The sequence below is a fragment of the Bos indicus genome, chromosome 22, assembly GCF_029378745.1.
Source record: "Bos indicus isolate NIAB-ARS_2022 breed Sahiwal x Tharparkar chromosome 22, NIAB-ARS_B.indTharparkar_mat_pri_1.0, whole genome shotgun sequence".
NCBI classification, from domain to species: domain Eukaryota; kingdom Metazoa; phylum Chordata; class Mammalia; order Artiodactyla; family Bovidae; genus Bos; species Bos indicus.
The window spans coordinates 4567872-4590844 of NC_091781.1; the positions used below are offsets into that span (position 1 = coordinate 4567872).

Sequence of the window (22973 nt, forward strand, 5' to 3'; positions counted from 1 at the left end):
GACTATTTCATTTCCCATGTTAATAAAGTTTTTAGCTATTACCTCTTCAAATATTTTCTCAGTTCCTTTTCTCTCTCTCTTCTCCTTCTGAGACCCCTAGAATACAAATGTTGGTTCGTTTAATGTTGTCCCAGAGGTCTTTTAGGTTGTCTTCATTTCTTTTCACTCTTTTTTCTATATTCTGTTTTGCAGCAGTGATTTCCACTGTTCTGTCCCCCGGGTCACTCATCTGTTCTACTGCCTGGGTTATTCTGCTATTGATTTCCTTCTAGTGTATTATTCATCTCTGTTTGTTTGTTCTTTAGTTCTTCAGTAAACATTTCTGCATTTTCTTCATTGTTTTCCGAAGATCCTGGATCATCTTCACTATTATTATCCTGAATTCTTTTTCTGGAAGGTTGCCTATCTCCACTTCATTTAGTTTTTCTGGGGTTTTATCTTGTCCCTTCTTCTGGGACATAATATTCTGCTTTTTCATGCTGATTAACCTTCTGTAATGTGGTTTTGTTTTAGTCTTTGTTGGAACTGTGGTTCCTCTTGCTTCTGTCTGCCTTCTGATGGAGGAGGCTAAGAGGCTTGTGTAAGCTTCCTGATGGGAGAGACTAGTGGTGGGAAAAACTTGGTCTTGCCCTGGTGGGCAGGACATTGCTCAGTAAAGCTTTAATCCAATTGTCTGCTGATGAGTGGGGATGTGCTCCCTCCCTGGTGGTGGTTTGGCCTGAGGCCACCCAAGCCCGGAGTCTGTGGTCTCTATGGTAGGGTTAATGGTGACCTCCAAGAGGGCTTATATGAAGAGGGACCTTCCCAGACTGCTTCTGCCAGTGCCCTCATCCCCATGGGGAGCCCCTGTGGACCCATGCCTCCACAGTAGTTTTGGTTCAGTCTGCTGTGAGGTCATTGCTCCCTTCCTCTGGGTCTTGATGTGCATAAGATTTTGCTTGTGTTCTCTAAGACTGGAGTCTCCATTTCCCTCAGTCCTGTGGAAGTCCTATAATCAAATCCTGCTGGCTTCAAGGTCAGATTGCCGGGAAAGTTCCAGTCCCTCAGTCAGATCCCTAGGCTAGGAAGCTTGATGTGGGGTTCAGAACCTTCACAATATTGGGAAAACTTCTTTGGTATTATTGTTCCCCAGTTTGTGGGTCACCCACTGGGCAGGTATAGGATTTGATTTTATTGTGATTGTGCCCCTCCTACCATCTCACTGTGGCTTTTTTGTCTTTGGACGTGGGGCATTCTTTTTCATTGGGTTCCAGCATCTTCTTGTCAATGGTTGTTCAACAGCTAATTGAGATTTTGGTGCTCTCACAGTAGAAGATGAAAGCACATCCTTCTACTCCACCATCTTGAACCTGAGGTCCAGCCTGTCTTCTGACGGGTAGAGCTGTGTTCCTGCCTTGCTGAGGCTTTCCAGCACTGGAGCATGCAGGCTGCTGGGTGGGGCCCAGTCTTTGTGCCAATACGGGGATCTATGGAATAGTTCATGCTGATCAGTAGTCCCTCTGGTCTCTGCTATGGTGTCCTTGCCCCCACAATGAGCTACAGCCAACCATCACCTTCCCAGGGGGGCCTCCAAGATCCCTGAGTAGGTCAAGTCCAGGGTCCTGTGGAGGTAATGCTCTGTGTGAATTCCAGTGCATGTGGCACCTTATGCTCTTCCTCCAAGAGTGGAGTCTCTATTTGCCTCCACCCTGTAGAACTCTTTCATTCAAGCCCTGCTGAACTTCACAGCTAAATGCTCGGGGGTTCTTGCTCTAAGCTTCTGATACCAGATCCTCAGACTGTCTTGGAGGGCTATTTTTATGATGGAGCTTCCCTGTATAGCCTTCACAGGTTTAATATTTTTTGGTGCAAGTGCTGTTTTTAGTTTGGGTATCTGCTACCCATTTCCTCATGGTGTGCTGACTGATGTGCTGACCAGAGCCTGTACTGGATGTGGAGCAGAGCTTTCCCTTTCCCTGAGCTCAGGGGCAGGGTCTGCTTCCTAGTTGTTGGGGTAGAGGCCCCACAATCTGTTTCTTAGCTGTGTTTCTGACCTCAGTATGCGGGAGGCAGGATTGGCGCTCTCCCAGCACTTGGGAAGAAAGCACTTAGTATTCCTCCGCTGAAGCTGTTCACATGTGGGCGTGATCTCTGTGTCACCTGTGTGAGCTCTCAGATTACCCTGCTGTTGGCACGACTCTAAGCCCCACATTACCCATGTGTGTGAAGGCAGTGTGCCCCTGGTGTCTCTTGGGCATTGTTTTTCACCAGGCCACCAGTGTGGATCAATCGAAGTCAGGTCCCAGGACTGGAATAATAATGGATCTGGACCTGCTGGGGGTGTATGGAGGCAGCTCAGACTCTGGCCCAACTCCCACGTGCAATGTGCCCACAAAGTCCACAGCTTCAAAAGCTAGGCCCATCTCTGCTACAGAGACACCCACTGTCTGCCTAGATGGTCCTCAGGAGCTGAATTTACACAGTTGGCAGCAGGGGTGTAAATTCATGGTCCATGCAGCCATGAAGAGAGACCTCAGCTCTCCTTCATTGCACTGTTCCTGGAGCTCGTCTGTGGCTTCAGCCCCACCTCTGCATGTGCACCACCCACAGGCCCCTGGTCCCAAAGCTTCCCCAGAGCCTGCCTGGCTGGAGCCCTTCTGGTCCCCTAGGGAGGCAAGCAGCACGTGGGGAGAAAGGCTGCATTGGTGGCCCTGCCGTTTGCACTTCAACAACGCTGCTTCACGTCTATGGCTGTGCAGTCTTCCTCTCTGAGCACCCCTGGTCGTGGCTTCCTCACTCTCATCCCTGCAGGCTCTCTCCCTGCAGCCTACAGCTGTTCCCTCGGTAGGTCTCTTTCTAAACCCCATAGTTCCAGCCCCCGTCTGCACCAGGAGACACATGTCTAAGTATGGGGCAGGCAGGGCTCTGGCACAGACCATCTCTGCAAGTCTCACTCTGTCCTGCCTGCCACAGCCTGGTTGCTGCACTCTCCTCCAAGACCCAAAGCTCCCCTCCATCCCAGCTGATCTCCCCACCAGCAAGAGGGCGTCCCAGGTGTGGGAGCCTCTCCTCTCCTTCAGTTCCCCACCCAGTTATGCAGGGACCTTCCTTACCCTGTTTAGTGTCTGAGGTCTTCTGCTAGTGTTCAGCAGGCGCTCTGCGAGAGTTCTTTCCATTTGCAGATGTATTCTTGATGTATTTGTGAGGAAAGTTGAATTCCATATCCTCCTAATCCTCCACCATCTTGACCCCCCCTGTAATTTAATTTAAAATATCTTTAGACATTACGGTGTGAAATGTATCTGCAATGGGTTAAGCTACTTTTCAGGGGCATTCAGCCACCGTAATCAGAATTTCACACCCCACAGGAGGTCAGCTCTCATTTAATGAGAAAGGCCAGAGGTTTGTACAAGTATTTTAAACTACCCATATCTCAATTAGCATAATGATTGTTAGAAATGAGTTGCCTGATGAAAGCAGTGCCATGTTAATTAGCATAATGAAACTGGAAATGAGCTCCATTTGTGAGATTCAGAATATTCAAGATAACGTGAATTGGCTATGGTAGTTTAAGGATGCTCTCCACTCAACCCAGGAAAGATGGAGTAAGGATACAGGGAAACTTGCAGCCTGTATCGTTAGGGATGCTGCTTGTGGCTGACTCTCAAAACAAGACTGTCATAAAGCAGATTTCTCTATAGGGAAAACATAGTCCCACCTCTAAAAAATGGTTAGCAGGCAAACCCCCATGTTTCTTGTGACTGTCCAGAACCTCTTCTCCCTGCTTGAGTAAATCAGCTTTAGCTGCCCCCACTTTTCATGATCACTGTGTGATGCAACAGGAGTTGAGGGTGGGGGCGGTGTCTCTGCCCAATCCAGAAAGAACACCTCTCCCTCTGAGGAAGTCTAGCAAGAGTCTCCCCACCCACCTCCATCCTAGACCCAGTTTCACCCCCAGTATCGCTCATCATGCCAGATGCCCGTGCCCTCAAGAGTTTACATTATAACGTGGGAAACTGAGGCTGGAGCGTGGTGATGTAGCTGGATGAATTATAGGAGATAAAGTCCAACTGGCCAACTTTCACACGCCTTTGGGCCTTGGATATGTAGCTTTGTGAAGATCAAGTGTTCTCAGTTTTATTCTAAGACAGCTACAAAACCTCTGGAGAGTTTGAAGAAAAGGAAGAATGGAATTTGATTGATATTAGATGACTCCTGCTTCAGGTTCCCACCTCCAGATTTTTGAACTTCCTGTTTCCTCTACCTAGAATGCTTTTCCTCTAAGACTCTCCTAGATTAGCTTATAATTGTCTTTCACATGCAGGCCTATATGAGAGACCTTCCCTGATACCAAATCTTAGGTATTTATCCAGCCACTTTCTATCACAGAATATTTTTTTTTAATATTCTTCTTTGAGATTCTTTTTCTTTTTGATCGTTTGCTAATTGATCCATTGATTGTGAGTCTACTCCTAGTAGGAGATAAACTCCAAGAGGATGCGGGAGGCATCTGCTTATTTCATACCTCTTTCCTTAGCATCAGGAATATTGCCTTTCACATAGTAAGCACTCAGTCAAGAATTGTTGATTGGATAAATAAAGGAGTCATTTTCCTTTACCCAGACATCATCAAACTGTTAGTGTGTGTGTGTGTGTGTGTGTGTGTGTTAGTCACTCAGTCATGCCCAACTCTTTGCTATTCCATAGACTGCAGCCCACCAGGTTCCTCTGTCCATGGGCTTTTGTAGGCAAGGATACTGGATTGGTTTGCCGTTTCCTTCTCCTTGAAACTGTTAACAAGGAGGGTCTTAAATCATTCATTTCCTCACTGTGCCTTGAAACAACCAAAGCCAGTTTCCCATACTCCCCAAGCCCTGACAGATGCTTCTGCCCACACAGCATCTCTCATCCCACACCAGTGTCTCTCACTGTGCCCCTGCAGAGACAGTCTCTGTTCCCTTCTCACATATTAACTCACTGAGCGGACTGAAAAAAAATCCAGTATGCTTGGACCAGAGTGCCAGAGATTACCATAGATTACCGTATTGTTTGATGTGATTCACACAGACTAAATTTAAAAAACAAAAAATAAGAGATGGAGACAAGATGAAAGACACGAGCTCACTTTTTCTTACGAAAACACCAGAATCACAGCTAACTGCTGAACAACCATCATCCGAGAAATGCTGGACCTATCAAAAAATGATATTCTACCTCCAAAGACAAAGAAGCTGCCGCCAAAGGATGGAAGTAGGGGCACAATCAGGATAAAACCAAATACCATACCTATGACGTGAGTGACCCACAAACTGGAAAACAATTATACCACAGAAGTTTTCCCACCATAGTGAAAGTTCTGAGCCCCATTGACTGGTTCCCCAGCCTGGGGATCTGGCAACAGGAGGAGAAGCCCCCAGAGAACCTGGCTTTGAAAGCCAGTGGTGTTTGATCCTGGCAATTCCACAGGACTGGGGACAACAGAAACTCCACTCTTGGAGGCTGTATGCAAGGTCTTGTGTACACCAAGACCTAGGAAAATAAGCCATGGCCTCATATGAGCCCAGAGCAGACCTACCTGCTGGTGCTGAAGGGTGTCCTGTGGAAGCGGGGAGCATCCAAGGCTCACTGTGGGGCAAAGACACTGGCAGCAGTAGTTCTGGGGAGTTCTCATTGGCATGACCCCTTCTGAAGGTCACCATTTTCTCATCAAGACCTGGCCCCTCCCAGCAACCCGTGGGCTCCAGTGCTGGGACACCTCAGGACGATCAGTCAACATGGGTGGAACACAGCACCACCCATCACTGGAGATCATACTACTACAACTATACATCAATAAAATGGACGACCTAGATAGAGTAAATGGACAAATTCTTCCAGTACTGAACAGGAAGAAATAGAAAACATGAACAGACCAATCATAAGCAGTGAAATTGAAACTGTGATTTAAAAATTCCCAACAAACAAAAATCCAGAACCAGACAGCTTCACAGGCAAGTTCTATCAAACATTTATAGAAGAGTTAACCCTGACCCATCTGAAAATCTTCCAAAGATATCACAGAGGAAGAAACACTCCCAAGCCCATTCTATGAGGCCACCATCACCCTGATAACAAAACAAGATAAAGATACCACAAAAAAGAAAATTATAGGCCAATATCACTGCTAAACATAGACATTAAAATCCTCAAGAAAATACTAGCAAACGAAATCCAACAACACAGTATAAGGATCATACATCCTGGTCAAGTGGGATTTATCTCAGAGACGCAAAGATCTTTCAAGATATTCAAATCAATCAGTGTGATCCACCACATTAACACACTGAAGAATAAAAGCTGCATGGCCATCTCAATAGGTCCAGAAGAAGATTTTCTTGAAGTTCAACACCCATTAATGATAAAGAACTCTCTAGAAAGTGACTGTAGAGGGAACCTACCTCAACATAGTAAAGGCCATATATGACAAACCCACAGCTGACGTCATTCTCAATGGTGAAACACTGTTTCCTCTAAGACAAGGAGCAAGATAAGACAAGGATTTCCACCCTTGCCAACCTTATTAAACATACTTTTGGAAGTTCTAGTCATGGCTATCAGAGAAGAAAAGGAAACAAAAGGAATCCAAATTGGAAAAGAAGTAAAATTGTCACTGTTTGCAGTGACATGATACTATACGTAGAAGTACAGAAAGAGGATCTGAAGGATCTGAAAGAAGTATCTGAAAGAGATGGGAATACCAGACCACCTGACCTGCCTCTTGAGAAGTCTTTATGCAGGTCAGGAAGCAACAGTCAAAACTGGACATGGAACAACAGTGGTTCCAAATAGGAAAAGGAGTTCGTCAAGGCTGTATATTGTCACCCTGCTTATTTAACTTATATGCAGAGTACATCATGAGAAACGCTGGGCTGGAGGGAGCACAAGCTGGAATCAAGATTGCCCGGAGAAATATCAATAACCTCACATACGCAGATAACACTATCCATATGGCAGAAAGTGAAGAAAAACTAAAGAGCCACTTGATGAAAGTGAAAGAGGAGAGTGATAAAGTTGGCTTAAAGCTCAACATTCAGAAAACTAAGATCATGGCATCTGGTCCCACTATTTCATGGCAAATAGATAAGGAAACGGTGGAAACAGTGGCTGACTTTATTTTGGGGGGGCTCCAAATCACCGCATATGGTGATTGCAGCCATGAAATTAAAAAACACTTGCTCCTTGGAAGGAAAATTAGGACCAACCTAGACAGGATATTAAAAAGCAGAGCCATTACTTTGCCAACAAAGGTCCATCTAGTGAAGGCTATGGTTTTTTTTTTCCAGTAGTCATGTATGGGTGTGAGAGTTGAACTATAAAGAAAGCTGAACACTGAAGAATTGATGCTTTTGAACTGTGGTGTTGAAGAAGACTCTTGAGAGTCCCCTGGATGGCAGGGAGATCCAACTAGTCTATTCTAAAGGAGGTCAGTCCTGAATGTTCATTGGAAGGACTGCTGTTGAAGCTGAAACTCCAATACTTTGGCCACCTGATGCAAAGAACTGACTCATTTGAAAAGACCCTGATGCTGGGGAAAGATTGAGGGCAGGAGAAGAAGGGGACAACAGAGGATGAGATGGTTGGATGGCATCACCGACTCGACGGACATGAGTTTGGGTAAACTCTGGAAGTTGGTGATAGACAAGGAGGCCTGCCATGCTGTGGTCCATGGGGTTGCAAAGAGTCAGACACGACTGAGTGACTGAACTGAACTGACTGATACACAGAAGATCCTAAAGATGTTATTAAAAAACTTCTAGAACCCATCAGTGAATTTGGCAAAGTGGCAGGTTACAAAATAAATACACAGAAATCTCCTGTATACATATATACCAACATGAAATATCAAAAAGGGAAATTAAGAGAGCAATCCCATTTACCACCACATCAAAAAATACCTAGAAATAAACCTACCTAATGAAGCAAATGACCTATTCTCATAAAACTGTAAGATGCTGCTGAAAGAAATCAAAGATGACACAGATGAAAATATATACTATATTCTTGGATTGGAAGAATCAATATTGTGAAATGGTTATACTACTCACTCAAAACAATCTATAGATTCCATGCAATCCCTAGGGCATTTTTTCAGAGAAACAGAACAACAACAAAAAAGTCAAAATTTGAATGAAGACACAAAAGACCCAAAGAGTCAAGGCAATATTGAAGAAGAAAAACAGAGCCAGAAGAAATAGTCTCCCTGACTTCAGACTACACTATAAAGCTACAGTCATCAAAATAGTATGGTAGTGGTGCAAAACTAGAAATATAGATCAATGGAACAGGAGAGCAAGTCGAGATAAATCCACATACCTATGGTCAACTAATCTGTGACAAAGGAGGCAAGAACACACAATTGAGAAAAGACGGTCTCTTCAGTAACTGGTGCTGAGAAAACTGGGCAATTACATGTAAAAGAATGAAATAACTACACTCTCTATACTAAAAGTAGATTAAGACCTAAATGTAAGGCTAGATAGTATGAAACTCTTAGAGGAAAACAGGACGAACACTCTCTGACATATATTTCAGCAATATCTTTTTTTAATAGACCTCCTAGAGTAATGAAATTATAAACAAAAATAATTTTAAAATAATTAATTAAACTTAAAAGCTTTTGCATATCAAAGTAAACCATAAGCAAAATGAAAAGATAACCCATAGAATGGGAGAAAATCTTTCCAAATGAAGCAGCTAACAAGGGGTTAATCTCCAAAATATACAAACACCTCATGGAGCTCAAGATCAAAAAAGCAAACAAACCAATCAAAAAATGGGTAGAAGATCTGAAAAATAAAATTTCTTCAGGAAAGATATACAGATGGTAGAAAGCACATGAAAATATACTTAACATCACCAACTACCAGAAAAATGTGAATCAAAACTACAATGAGATATCACCTCCCACTAATCAGAAAGACCATCATCAAAAAACGACAAACAATTGCTGGAGAGGTTATGGAGAAAAGGGAACGCTCTTACACTGTTGGTGGGAATGTAAATTGGTACAACTACTATGAACATAGTACAGAGGTTCGTCAAAAGAAACTAAAAGTTGCCATATGATCCGGAATCCCACTTATGGGCATATGTCTTGCAAAGAGCATATTTCAAAAAGAAACAAGCAACCCGATATTCATTGCTGCACTATTTACAATAGCCAAGACATCAACGTGACCTCAACATTCATCGACAGAAAAGAGGATAAAGGAGATGTGGTTCATATAGACAACAGAATATTACTCAGCCATAACACGAGTGAAATACATCCTTTTGCAGCTGCATGCATGGACCTAGAGATTGTCTTACTGAGTAAAGTCAGAATGAGAAAGACAAATATTTTATGATATCGCTCATTTGTGGAATCTTAAAAATGGTACAAACTAACTTATTTACAAAATAGAAATAGAGTTACAGATGTGGAAAACAAACCTATGGTTACAAGCGGGTTAGAGGAGGAGGGATAAATCGGGGGACTGGGATCAACATATGCACACTATTACAGATAAGATCATTAATAAGGACCTACTGTATAGCACAGGGAACTCTACTCAGTACTCTCTAATGGTGTATATGGGAAAAGAACCTAAAAAAGAGTGGGTATATTTATTGTAACTGATTCACTTTGTTGTACACCTGAAACTAACAAGTATAAATCAACTATACTCCAATAAAAAGTAAAAAAAAAAAAAACTACAGACAACACAACAGAAGGTTATAGGACAAAAGTTTGAGAAATGTTAATAATGTGTATATGAACAAAAAGGTTATATTTGGAATCATGGGTCAGAAAATTTTAATATTCCAAATTCCACTTTTCAAGCTAAATAAATTACCTCCTATTTTGTTGTCTTTTCTTTTTTTTTCCTCTCCTATTGTTCAAAGGGGATAGTAATGCAAGAGGCTGGTTACTCTTTACCCAAACCAGGAAAATGATACCTGTGCTTTACTTTGGATGTTCTTTGGAAATTCCAGTTTCTGCTCAGTTTATTCCCAGTTTTTCTTTGTGTACTTAGAAAATGGCTTTAAAAAACTAGGACTTGAAAAGTATGAGTCTGCAAGCAAAGCTATATTCTAATATACAAAATCAGAAGTCCTTAAAATTCCATCTTTTCCATTTACCAATTTTTACTCAAGGGGCCTCCCTTAAATCTTTAAAGTGAGAGATTACATCAGTGCCCTCCAGAAAGTATAAGGCAGGTCTGCATCGCTGAGGGAAGACTGACCACCCTTCCCTGGATTTGGGGTGTGGGCTTCTGGTAACTCAGACTGTAAAGCACCCACCTAACAATGCAGGAGACGTTAAGAGATGTGGGTTTGATCCCTGGGTCAGGAAGATCCCTTGGAGAAGGGAATGGCTACCCATTCCAGTATTCATGCCTGAGAATCCCATGGACAGAGGAGGCTGGCAGGCTACAGTCCATGGGGTTGCAAAGAATCAGACATGACTGAGCTACTAAGCACAGTACAGCACAAATTCACTCCTGTCTACCTTCCCTGTCCTAATGAAGTGTGAAAGTGCATGTTTACATAATGCTTATGTCATGCACTGGCATTCATAAAAAAAACAGAAAGCTTCCAAAATGTTAAGGCTTTGATCAGGAGCAAGAAGAACATTTAAGTCGGATAGTGAGACTATTTTAAAATTAAAATGAGTTGTACCGTAAAAAGAGGAGTTTGTGTGACTGAGAGCATTATGAAAATACAAATAAAATGTATCATTAATCACAAACTTAACAGACATGTGTGGATAGTAATCAAGGGCATATAATTTGCTGATTAATATACTGACCATGTATAGACAACTGGCGTTATGACAGTTCTTTTAGAGAAGACTTGAGAAATTACAAAGCCCTAGCAACACTAGGGTTGAGATAGAAGCCCTCTAAGGTCAGTGTGAAGGTAGGGAGACTGACCACATTTTAAGATCACTGAGTCAGTCTGAATGCTCCCATCTTCCATCTTCCCCACCCCCCACTCCCCGCCAAAAGCAGAGTGAATACATTAAAAAGTAGTAAAAAGTAGTAAATCACCATCTTAGAATTGTAGACTTCTAGGCTAGAAGCCTTAAAATGATTTAATCATCCCATATTCACCAACATCATCCCTGACAGAATAACTTCACAGATTTTCATGTGAAAAGACGAATTCTGTGATCCAGAGTGTGGAGAAGACCACACACTATTCTCCCACTACCTGATTACCCTTAGTAAACTAAACATACAGTTAGGTTATCAACAAAGAAAGGCATCAATAGGAAAAAAAAAAATGTTTTTGAAAACATGTGATCTTTTACAATAGTATCAAAATAATTGTACTGACAAAAAAATTCTCTTACAGTTTTTTAATAATTTTTTAAAGCATTCCAAAGGAGACCAGAACATACTGCAATCTTTCAGGAAGTAAGTATCTATCTGGCCCTGTAGGGGGTCATGTCCATTATGTATTAATAGCTCTGAAGAGAGCTACAATTAAACAAGCATTGCACTTCTGTTAGAGCAGTGTTTCTCTCAGCACCACTTCTGACCATGCTCTCCACTCCATCTCCAGGAAAGCGAAAGTGCATCGCAGGCAGATTCTTTACCAGCTGAGCTACCAGGGAAGCCCAGGAGTGAATTTAGTTCTATTAAATAGCAATAGACTATTAAATAGTCTTCCATTCCAACTTCAGCAAGCCACCATGAAGATGTAAAGTACAACCATTTATTTCTTCTCATTTGTTTTCATGTAGCAACAAGACCACTTGAAGGATGAAGCAAGTGATGGGAGGAGGCTATTGGAAACACTTGTGTAAGGTTATAAAACTTGAAAGTAGCTCCAATATGACCCAACAATCCCACTCCTGAGCATATACCCAGAGAAAACCATAACTCAAAAAGATTCACACACCCCCAATATTCATTGCAGCACTATTTACAATAGCCAAGACACAGAAGCAACCTAGATGTCCATGAATGGATAAAGAGGATTATGATACATATATACAATAGAATATTAATCATAAAGAGGAACAAAATTGAGTCAGTTGTACTGACGTGGATGAACCTAGAGTCTCATACAGAGTGAAGTAAGTCAGGAAGAAAAGGATATCGTATATTAATGTGTATATGTAGAAGACTCTTGACAGTCCCTTGGACTGCAAGGAGATCAAACCAGTCAATCCTAAAGGAAATCAGTCCTGAATATTCATTGGAAGAACTGATGTTGAAGCTCCAATACTTTGGCCACCTGATGTGAAGAATTGACTCATTGGAAAAGACCCTGATTCTGGGAAAGATTGAAGGCAGGAGAAGGGGACAACAGAGGATGAGATGATTGGATGGCATCACTAACTCGATGGACATGAGTTTAAGCAAGCTCCAAGAGTTGGTGATGGACAGGGAAGCCTGGCATGCTGCAGCCCATGGGGTTTGCAAAGAGTCAGACACGACTGAGGGACTAAACTGAACATGTATATATGGAATCTAGAGGTGCTTCCCCTGTGACTCAGTGGTAAAGCATCTGCCTTCAATGCAGGAAATGCGGGTTCAATCCCTGGGTCAGGAAGATCCCCTGGAGGAGGGCTTGGTAACCCAGTTCAGTTTTCTTGCCTGAAGAATCCCATGGACAGAGGATAACCCTGGCAGACTACAGTCTGTAGGGTCACACGGAATTAGACACAACTGAAGTGATTTAGCATGCATGCATGGAATCTAGAAAAACAGTATCGATGAACCTATTTGTGGGGCAGAAATAGAGACGAAGATGAAGATAATGGATTTGTAGACAGTGGGGAAAGGAAGGAGAGAGTAAGACGAATTGAGAGAGTAGCACTGATATATACACACTGCTGCTGCTAAGTCACTTCAGTCGTGTCCGACTCTGTGCGACCCCATAGACGGCAGCCCACCAGGCTCCCCCGTCCCTGGGATTCTCCAGGCAAGAACACTGGTGTGGGTTGCCATTTCCTTCTCCAATGCATGAAAGTGAAAAGTGAAAGTGAAGTCGCTCAGTCGTGTCCGACTTTTAGCAACCCCATGGACTGCAGCCTACCAGGCTCCTCCGTCCATGGGATTTTCCAGGCAAGAGTCCTGGAGTGGGGTGCCATCGCCTTCTCCGATATACACACTACAGTGTATAAAATAGCTGGCTGGTGGGAAGTGCTGTGCAGCACAGGGTGCTCAGCTCGGGGCTCTGTGATGACCTAGAGGGGTGGGATGGCGGTAGTGGGAGGGAGGCCGGAAGGGAGGGGATGTATGTACACATATAGCTGATTCACTTTTTTTGTACAGCAGAAACTAACATAACATTGTAAAGCAATCATCCTCCAATAACAAAGAAGGAAGGTAGCTGCAGCCTCACTCATACACACGGATGCGTGGAGACTAGCCCACCTGACATGCCTGCAGTGAGGGGCTCCGTGTCACACAGCCCACTGACTGAAAGCATTCCCTGAACAGTCTGAGGCAGATTCTTGCCATATTAGGCATTTTCTGCTCAATGCACAGTAATACCAGGGTGGAAGACGGAAATGGGAACAAAGAATAGACCTAAAAGCAAACACAAAAACACACACCAAATGTGGTTCCCACAAGACAGGTTTTAGAAATAAATGGAATACGGATATACTTTGCAAAGGTATATGTAGAGAGATCAAATATACTCCATGGTTCCCATGGTTCCCAGGATGATGATGACTAAAATTTCCCTTACTGTTACTGCTATTTTGACAATTTTGATGGCTTTCATTCTAAAAAGGAATGCCACTTTCTTTCATAACATAGAAAAATAAATGTATTTCTAGAGACTTAAACTCTGGTTAACAATGGAAATAATCTATCAACAAGTTGCTTTCCTTACATGATTCTAGGAACAAGTTAGGCAGGTTTCTAAGAGCCACAGCTGGGTCATATGAGGGCTTTTGGCAGACTAGAAAAAGAAAACCCTCTGGGTCATCCCAGGCTAAGTCTCACCTAGTTCAAAACATCATTGAGAGGGCTTTTTGTGAATTTGAGTAAGGGCCACATGCTCAGGGCAAATGCAGTCCTGCTCTGGAGTACACAGCTTGGGGAACAGACTGTGGGCTGGAATTAGCCCCGAGGTTCTCCTGCATCAGTGCATCCTGTGCGGCAGAACACCTGGACAGACACCCTTACACAGCAACCCTGAGCTTTCTTCATGAAAGCAAGCAACCGGGCATCAGAAGAACCCACGGAGCACTGAGGGAAGAAGGTTTCATGAAACAGGACCTAAAGAAAGTTTTGAAGAATCTTTATTTGTAAAAGATACCCCTGAAGTTCTTGAACCAAATTCTCATCTGTGGGTGGAAGAGATAAGAGTAAAGATCAACCCACTGTTAGCTCAGCCCTGCCGTATAGATGGGGCAGAAGGAGAAAGTATCATGTGGGCTGGGCTGACAAAGTGGCGTCTGTCCATTTAAACACCCATGATGTGCACATCAGTCTCCCAGACTCCTGCAGAGTAAAACACAGGAGCAACATATAGTCCCTCCTCTCAAGATTTTAATACCTTGTTGAGATAGAAGAGCAAGGAAGAAGAGAAGAAACTGGAGCGTGAACAAAGCTTCACTACTCTCTTACCTGTCTTCAGTAATAAGCCTCCGGCTCATGTGGAAACACTTGGTGAGCTCTGTGTGATAACACACAATACATTGCTGCTGATGTACGCTCTTATTTATGGGATTGGATACACAGCAGGTTCCTACTGGATAGCACAGGGAACTGTATTCAGTATCCTAGATAAACCATAATGTGAAAGAATATTTTAAAATGTATACATTTATATGTAACTGAATCACTTTGCTGTACAGCAGAAATTAACACTACATTGTAAATCAACTACACTTCAATTAAAAAAATTTTTTTCTGTATCCTGGGTATATAATAGGGAATCATAGATTTATTGACTGAGTTTGTGATGGATTTCATGGGAGTTCTGGAAGGACAGAATTTCTCAAGGGATTTCTTGGGGAGCTAAAACCTAAGCCAAATATTGAAGAATACATTCCATGAACATAGGAAATATTACCTGTCTAGATAATATTTGTATATTTGAAACTTTGCAATTAAGAGATATTCTTGATCTATTAGCCAAGATATTTAATATGAACAAGCTGCAAATATATATCAGTATGAAAATGGCAGAATTTGACATGCTTCTAAGCCCCCTGTGTCTTGACAACTTCCTTGATGACTCTTACATTGAGAGACCTTGGTAGCTTTTAAAGAATGCTCGCCAGTCCAGGTTCGATGCACGATACTGGATGCTTGGGGCTGGTGCACTGGGACGACCCAGAGGGATGGTATGGGGAAGGAGGAGGGAGGAGGGTTCAGGATGTATACCTGTGGCAGATTCATTTTGATATATGGCAAAACCAATACAAAATTGTAAAGTTAAATAAAATAAAATTTTAAAAAATTTTAAAAATAAATAAAGAATGCTCACTGGAAAGGTCACCGAAGGGGATTTCAAAATGCTTTGGTGCAATGACCACTCCTCCTCCATTGTTTTCACAGACCATAAACAAGACTGAAGAATGTCCGTCTGAAACTCTGCCTTGAATGAAGAAACTTCATTAAACAAGAAGTTGGCTTCCAGTTTTGCACAGGCGTCGATGGAATGCTGTTTTGTTTGTTTTTTTAATTTTCTACTTTACCCAATGAAAACAACATGTTTTTACGTGCTGTGCAAATGGTTCCTTCATGTGGTCTGACAGTTTATTTTTGCATCATTTTTTTAATTAAAGAAAACAATCCCAGAAGAGGACAACTACTACTACAAACAAATAAAGCAAAACATGGAAGGTTGACATTCACGTGGAAGAACATTTGAATTCAGAATTTATCTGAAGGTGTAGATAGATTTTTTTTTTTTTAAACAGGAAATCTGATGTCAAGAGGTGGGCAAGCAGAAATGGAAACAAATTGTCTTCCTCAGTAATTAAGCTACTCTTTCTTTTTCTCTTCTTGTTTAAATCTAGTGGGTTGGGTTTTTTTTTTTTTTATTTTTTTCTTAGAAATATTTAGGTAAGGTTTATCTTGAATCTTAATTGCCTTAATTTTAAGGACGTCAAAGGCTCTCAAGGCAAGCTGTCAACGTCTTGTTAAAACCAAGAAAGAATTGAAATATTGTACCGGTTTTCACTGGTACAGAAGTCTAAGACTATGAGTTTTTAGGGTGGGAAAAAAAAAACTGTACAGTTTTAAAGAAAATGTTTTTCTTCATTTGAAGAAAATTTGCTGATAAAAGAAACCATGGCAACTGCAAGAATTGGGGAAATGCTGGGACTTCTCATGAACTTTGTCTTAAGTGTTGAATCGTTCTAGAAGGCTAAAACATTTTAAGGTAAAGTTATTAATGTTGGTTTAAAAACAACTGCATTAGAAATAATGCGTGTTTGGGGGGCAGAATGCAGATTTTTTTAATTTCCAAAGCGTGATCGCTAGCAAAATCATTAGTGCTTTTTATCTGCAGTCTTTTTTATGAGCTTTACAAACTTTTTAGTCAGCTTTGCTTGTCACATTGCAAAATCTAGCTTAAGAGCATTAAAAAAAAAAAACTTAAGTAGATAGGAGCTTATTGTCAAAAAGTGCAAAAAAGAAAAAAAAAAAACACAAAAAAACAACAAAAAAAGCAATAGATAGAGAAATTGTTGACAATTTCTGTAGTCTTTCCTAGTTGTGATCAAATTCAGCCTATGGATGGCCTGTTTTATACCAAAGATGAAGTGGCACCCTGTTGCAGTCCAGAAGATAGAGGTTGCTTTCTTTTCCTCTCTTTTCTTTTTTAAAATTTTATTTGACCTACATGGCCGGACCAGTTCTTTGTTTAAACTACCTTCCACTGGTGTTTTACATACTGCAAAAAAAAAAAAAAAATTGTTTTTATTTTAAATGTACATTTGTGGATAGTAGAAGCTTGTTCCTGTGGTCAGCAATATTAGCGCCAAGAGTTCTGGATTCCAACCAATAGAGCCAAATGGCTTTAAATTCCATGTGCTTTTCTGGTTCTTTCCTAGTGCTCTTGAATCATGAAGTCTGTATCGATGGCCACCAATGAGCTAACACACTTGTTTAACAGGTTGAAATTTCATTATGTGAATTTTGGACTCAAGATACTTCCTGAACTGGTCTGAAAGATCACTTGTTGAAAAAGCTCAGTGATGCTCTGTTGAGTGGTGAGTGGTCTCCTGAAAAGGCCTTGTGCGGTATTTCTAACAATAGCCTTGCTTCTAAATTCCCGCGCCTCTAGATTTTGTCTTCTCGTCTCAGTCCTTGTCATCATCTACCGTGAATAGCCACCTTGACTCTGCACTTGGGGAAGGGGTATCTTTTGTGTGTGTGCCTCATTTCATTGTATTTTCATATCCTGGTATTGCCAGAAGAAAGACAAGGTAGACTTTTTAATTTCAGTTTAACTCTCTGAGGCAAATAGGACCAATGAGACTGAGGATTCTATTAGTGGAATTCAGGTAAGCTTTTAATGCTAGTTGACAATCAAGAAATTATATGATTTATATGAATAAGAACCCAAATAATTAGATTTGATCGATTCTTAAAGCCAAAGGAGATATATATTACATTGACAATGATGCAAAACTTTGTCTAAAATGAATTAAATTGACTTACCAAGCACTTCTGCATATTTGACTCATAAAATCTATGTTCAACCTGTACAGTTTTACCTGAAATGAAAGACAGTGGAACTCTGTTAATTGAACCATGCACTAGAATGGCTTTCTAATGGCTTATTAGAATCAATAGTTGAAACTCTTTGCACAAAGTGACAGGAACCTTAGTCCAGAAGGAAGAGGCACTATAAAAGAGAACAGGGTAGGCATTTAAAAACTAACATATTAAAAGGTAAATCATATTCCCACTAGGTCAACATGAATAATGAGTTTGACTCATAAAATTCATCAACATTATACTGTTTGATCTATAAACAAAGGTCTAGTGTTAAAATATACCTAATTCTCTTATTTGAAAATCCCATGAATTGAAAGCTCTTATCTAGAGAGTGATTCCATATCTTTGTGGTCCAATTAGAGGCAAAAATTTAGCCAAGGCAGTGTAGCATGTGCTACAAAAAAATTCCACCTGGTCATAGCCATCCCTATGGTTTTCCATGCTTTAGAGAGAATACTAAACTTTTGTTTTGTTCCATTCTTCAGCTTCTCATGTATTTTAAGGACGGCATTTTCTCTTTGAGAAATGGGCCCCTGAGTTACGGGGGATGAGCAAACCTGTATAGGAGCTGTGCTTTTTACTTCTCTTTTTCAGTCTCTGAACTCTGTGTATAAATAAGGATTATCCTGGGCATAATTCATTTGAATATGAAATCAACATACTTCCTTTGTTTTCTGTAAAACAAAATAAATCAAAACATAATATGATGCTAAGAAAGTCTCATTTCCACAATCAACAATGAGGCTAAGAGGTAGCTACCACATGGCTGATGAATGTGCCTAGGTAACTTCCTGTTTCTATTCAAAACTACTGCTTTATTTATACATTCAGCAACATTTTTTTCAACTATAAAATTTCAGTAATCTCAATTTTTTAAGCCACTTCAGGCAAAAGAAAATGACTTGCCATTTTAGGTGTCCATCTGTGCTTTATGTTTGTTTTTTTTAATATATATTATGCCATAACATATCTTATTTTAAATCAAAAAGAAGGAAAAGTGGCACATGTTCAAATTTGCATGTATCATCTCTAAAATTTATCACCTAAAAATTAATTTTAAGAATCAAGCCTGGGAAAAAAATAAATACATCAATAGGTAGGCAGCATTACATTGTATGAAAAATAAACCAAAACATGCATTCAATACACACTGACATCAGAATTCCATTTTAATCAACAGTACAGGTTATGGAGCTTTTAACCCAATTTAGGACTACAATCATTTTTTAAAGTATTCTGGTTCACTATACTTCAAGCATTTATTCAGATTTTCAATTTTTCCTCTCACCTGCAATTGCCAAGACTTAACCTAAGTGTCAGTAAGCAAAGTAAAACCATAATCCAAATGGGATAAACATTATTTCCTCCAAACTCGGGTTCCGTGGTCAGTGGAGAAGCGGGTATTCTTTTAATGTGGAGGAGGTATTGTCAAGGCAGTCTGCATGGTGACTGGGAACTCCTCAGCGCATGACCACATTTTCTGAAGTCATCAGGGACCAGAGGTAACACTTGCAGGGTGGAAGACTGGCCTTCAACACGGGCGTGTCCAAAATACTGCAAGTTACATGCTATTCTCTCAAGAATAAAACCTTTGACCCAGCTGTGGTTTGGTCAGGGTTAGTTTGTTCCCCTGGTAGTTTCAACCCTCAAATGTTGTGCCGTGCGTCACCACTTGAATCAACTCTCCTGTGACCTTAACAGATCTGCTGCATTTGACAGCACCTATGATGCACTTCCACCCCCTCTTAATGAAAAACTACATGTTAAAAGCACCCATATCGGAGATGGAAAGCCCTAGGAGGAGGCCAGATAGGACAGGAGGTTCGCTGAACCTACAGAATCCATTAACTGCTTAAAAAACTTTTATAATCATTTTTAATCTACGGATAAGAAAATAAAAGTGCTTAGTTTTCCTAACTCTATTTGAATAATTGGGGTGTCTATTATACCCATATGGGCTTCCCAGGTAGCCCTAGTGGTAAAGAACCTGCCTGCCGCTGCAGGTAGACATAAGAGATACAGGTTTGATCCCTGGGTTAGGAAGATCCCCTGGAGGAGGGCACAGCAACCCACTCCAGGATTCTTGCCTAGAGAATCTCATAGAGGAGCCTGGTAGGTGACAGTCCATAGGACCACACAGAGTCAGCATGACTGCAGTGACTTAGCGTGTGCACACACACACCCTATGTCTTTCACAGTGACCTAAAATTTCCATTAATGAAAGCTGAGATCTTATTAGGACCTTTGAAGTCTTCTTTATGCTTGAGGAAAAGTTTCAATGGACTCTCTAGACAGATGATAATCTTAGTAGGAGACTGAAAAGACACTTGACAATTCAGTCTCATTCTTACTTTGAGTGCAGGAACCACTGCAAGATGAGCTGATAAGCAGGGAGACATTTTTAAGTGGGTTTCAGTGATAAATGTTTTTATATGATATGAAATCAAATGAAAGGCTATTTATATAGGTAGATAATGACATGCAGCACATTGGAGGAACCATATTTCATAGTCAAATCTAAACATGTCATAGAACCCTGATCTCTATTACCTTGTCCTCAGTAAAAGAGTAAGAAAGAAATTTTGTTTTTCATGTAATTGAAAAACATGACTGGCAGGCTTCAAAATTCTGAGCTCGCTGGGACTGACAGCCCCTCATTCCAATTTAAAGGACTGACGGGGTTGACACCCTTCCCGTGACAGACTAATAATGAGATTCCAGTAATGAATCCATTTGTTTTGCAAATGACACCATGGCATTGGAAGACAGCTGAGTCTAACTCAAACTGAACATTTCCTACCAAATATTCTGAAACATGAAGTTGGTCCCGTAATCCAAGTATTCTTGGTCATGGCTGTCCCTTGTGGAATACAGAGAGTTCAGGAAAAGTACAGAAGCTGAGAACAAAATCCCTGAGTGGCCCCAACAATCTTTTTTGATGTAAGGCAGGGAAGCTCAGCCCAGACTGGTGATTTCTGGTTTTTTACCCCCAACGTATATCCTAACTGTCATGTAAAAAAAAAAGATGGATAGCTTCTCCTTGTTAATGTCTTTTTATTTCTGGGAGGGAGAATAATGAGTTTAGAATAGCATTGTCTATGCGGCAGTTCTAAAGCTGGAGCAGGGTGAGGTGGGTCTTGGAGTTGCTGGAAGAACCACTAGGCCACTGGGTCCACATTTTCAATCCACTGTATTCCCTCCAGTTAGTGACTGCCCTGAAGCCCCAGTCCTGCAGAAACACAATCGCTCCCACTTTTTGAAGGGCTAATCATTTACTTTTGTGCACCTTGTTTATCTTCTCTTTTCAACTATTAGGACTTCTCTTTCCTTCTATTAGAATTTCACCCTGAGGATGGAAAACAAAAAACATTTGGAAATAAAATTCACATCTATTTTGTTTCTCGTTAAGGATTGATTTATTGAAGCAGTTTTGAAATCATTGGTAAAATGAATGTCAGTGCATTATATACTGTGAGTTTTTAATATCCATAATGTCCCTTTCCCATCCACTGCAAACAATTGCAAGTTGGCTATATGCTTGCAGAACATAAATGAAAAAAGGATAGCAAAGAATTTGGCTTTCCTCAAATGAAAGCTATTTTGATTTTGTTCACTACTGAAATTTGAACCAGTAGAACAGCTCAACTCAAAATTGAGTTTTGGGAATACAGTAATAGCTCTTGGTTAAATATGCACTTTTATCCCCATCTTAAATCTTTGACCAAAAATTTGCGTTGTTTTATAATTTTTTTGACTTTGTGTTACCACATTATGGCTGAATGACCTTGAAATTCCATTGGATTTTGGTAAAAAAAAAAATCAAATTTAAATAGTATCCAAAGTGTAACTTCAGTGTTATGCTTTGTATTGTTAACCCTCTAATCTTATTAAGAAAGATGCTCTGTCCTCCTCCCCGAAATAGGTTATTTTTTCATATGTGAAACAGGAGTTATTCCATGTTTCAAAACAGGAAAAATATTTCACAGAGATACTTGAAAAACTTTTCTCCATTCTGGGAATTAATGCTTCCATTTATTTAAAAAGAAGAAGAATGTAATTGGAGTCTTAATTTAAAAAATATATATGTAAAAGTGTACTTGCTATGAAATACTCAGTTTCTAAAACGGAAGAAAAAGGGACACAGCTTCTTTTAAAACTGTTGTTTCAGGCCATATCTGATGTCATAGAACTTCTGAAACATCACTCAATTCTGAATTTTATTTAAGAGCATTTTGTACTGCTGTCTTTGACTGTCATGGAAAATTCTGTAATTGAACAGTGTTTCTGGTTTTATTTTTAACTTTTTCATCTGTACCACAGTCAAATTAGCTACCATTTTCCCTGTTCCTTGAGCTTTCCGTAGATCAGTGGATGTTAGGTTTAAACTTCTGTTTTCTTTGATGAAGCTTTCAATAAAAAATGAAAATAAAATCAACCAAGCAGGGCTGTTGTGTTTTTCTTCAAGCTTAGTGGAAGGAACAGTGTCTATATTTAATTGGCTTCCTACAAAATTTATCCAAAAAAAGAACCCTCCCTGGTAACAAAATGTGAGAGAAGAGGGACCATTGTGCTCATGCAAAGGAGCCTGTTTAGGAGTTTTGGAGGTGTGGACCACTTAGGTCTCCCTGGGACCTCATACATTATTTCTCACTTTTATGCATAAGAATTCAGAGATCATCAGCTTCTAACTCTAACACATGCCCAACATCTACCAATAATGCTTTCTTTAAAGGGATACTGACACAGAGAATGTTTAGCTGCAGTCCAAAATTAGTAAAGTGAAAAATAATATATCTCAGACTTAATCTCACAGAGTTTTATTATTTCTGGATTTTTTTTTATAAAGGAGCATTATTTTCAATAATAATGAAAATCTCTCTCAGCTATCAAAAGGCCATCTTTTTGTTTAAATCCTTAGACAGAGAGGGAGCAGTCTTCTCCCCCGGGTTCTTTCTCCTGCCTCTAGGAAGCTGCAGGTTACCACTGTGACAAAGTAGTCGCCTGGTGGAACTGCTGTGTGGGTCTCCAGTGGATTCCAAATCCAAATCCTGGATTTGGAACAGAAGCATAATGTGAGGGATGGCTATAATAGCAAAGGCCAGCACTACCTGAGCTGAGCCTTCGCCATGTTGCAGAAACGGCCAGGGGCCCCCACACTTGAGTTCACACAACTTCGCCCACATGCTCTCAGGTCAGTACTGCCATGGCTCCATTTTCCAGATGAGGCTTGGAAAGTGGGCAACCCAGCCACGCACCTACATCTTTAAA

At 40.7% G+C, this 22973-nt stretch overlaps 1 protein-coding gene and 1 long non-coding RNA gene across 6 annotated transcripts in view; one reads left to right on the forward strand and one right to left on the reverse strand.

Moving 5' to 3' along the window:
* Nucleotides 1-22140, forward strand: part of RBMS3 (RNA binding motif single stranded interacting protein 3) — an 803408-nt gene extending 781268 nt beyond the window's left edge. For all 5 annotated transcript variants that reach the window (XM_019984805.2, XM_019984810.2, XM_019984814.2 and 2 more), the window contains one exon: nt 15534-22140. In XM_019984805.2, coding sequence (XP_019840364.2) covers nt 15534-15540 — 7 coding nt within the window. In that variant the 3' untranslated portion in view covers nt 15541-22140. The remainder of the gene's footprint in view (nt 1-15533) is intronic.
* LOC109576254 (uncharacterized) lies at nt 262-17701 on the reverse strand. The gene is made up of 4 exons (XR_002183345.2): nt 17646-17701; nt 14598-14752; nt 3093-3233; nt 262-1601 (listed from the first exon to the last, which is right to left on the reverse strand). It is a non-coding gene; the product is annotated as an uncharacterized lncRNA (long non-coding RNA).
* Nucleotides 22141-22973: the final 833 nt, after the last annotated feature.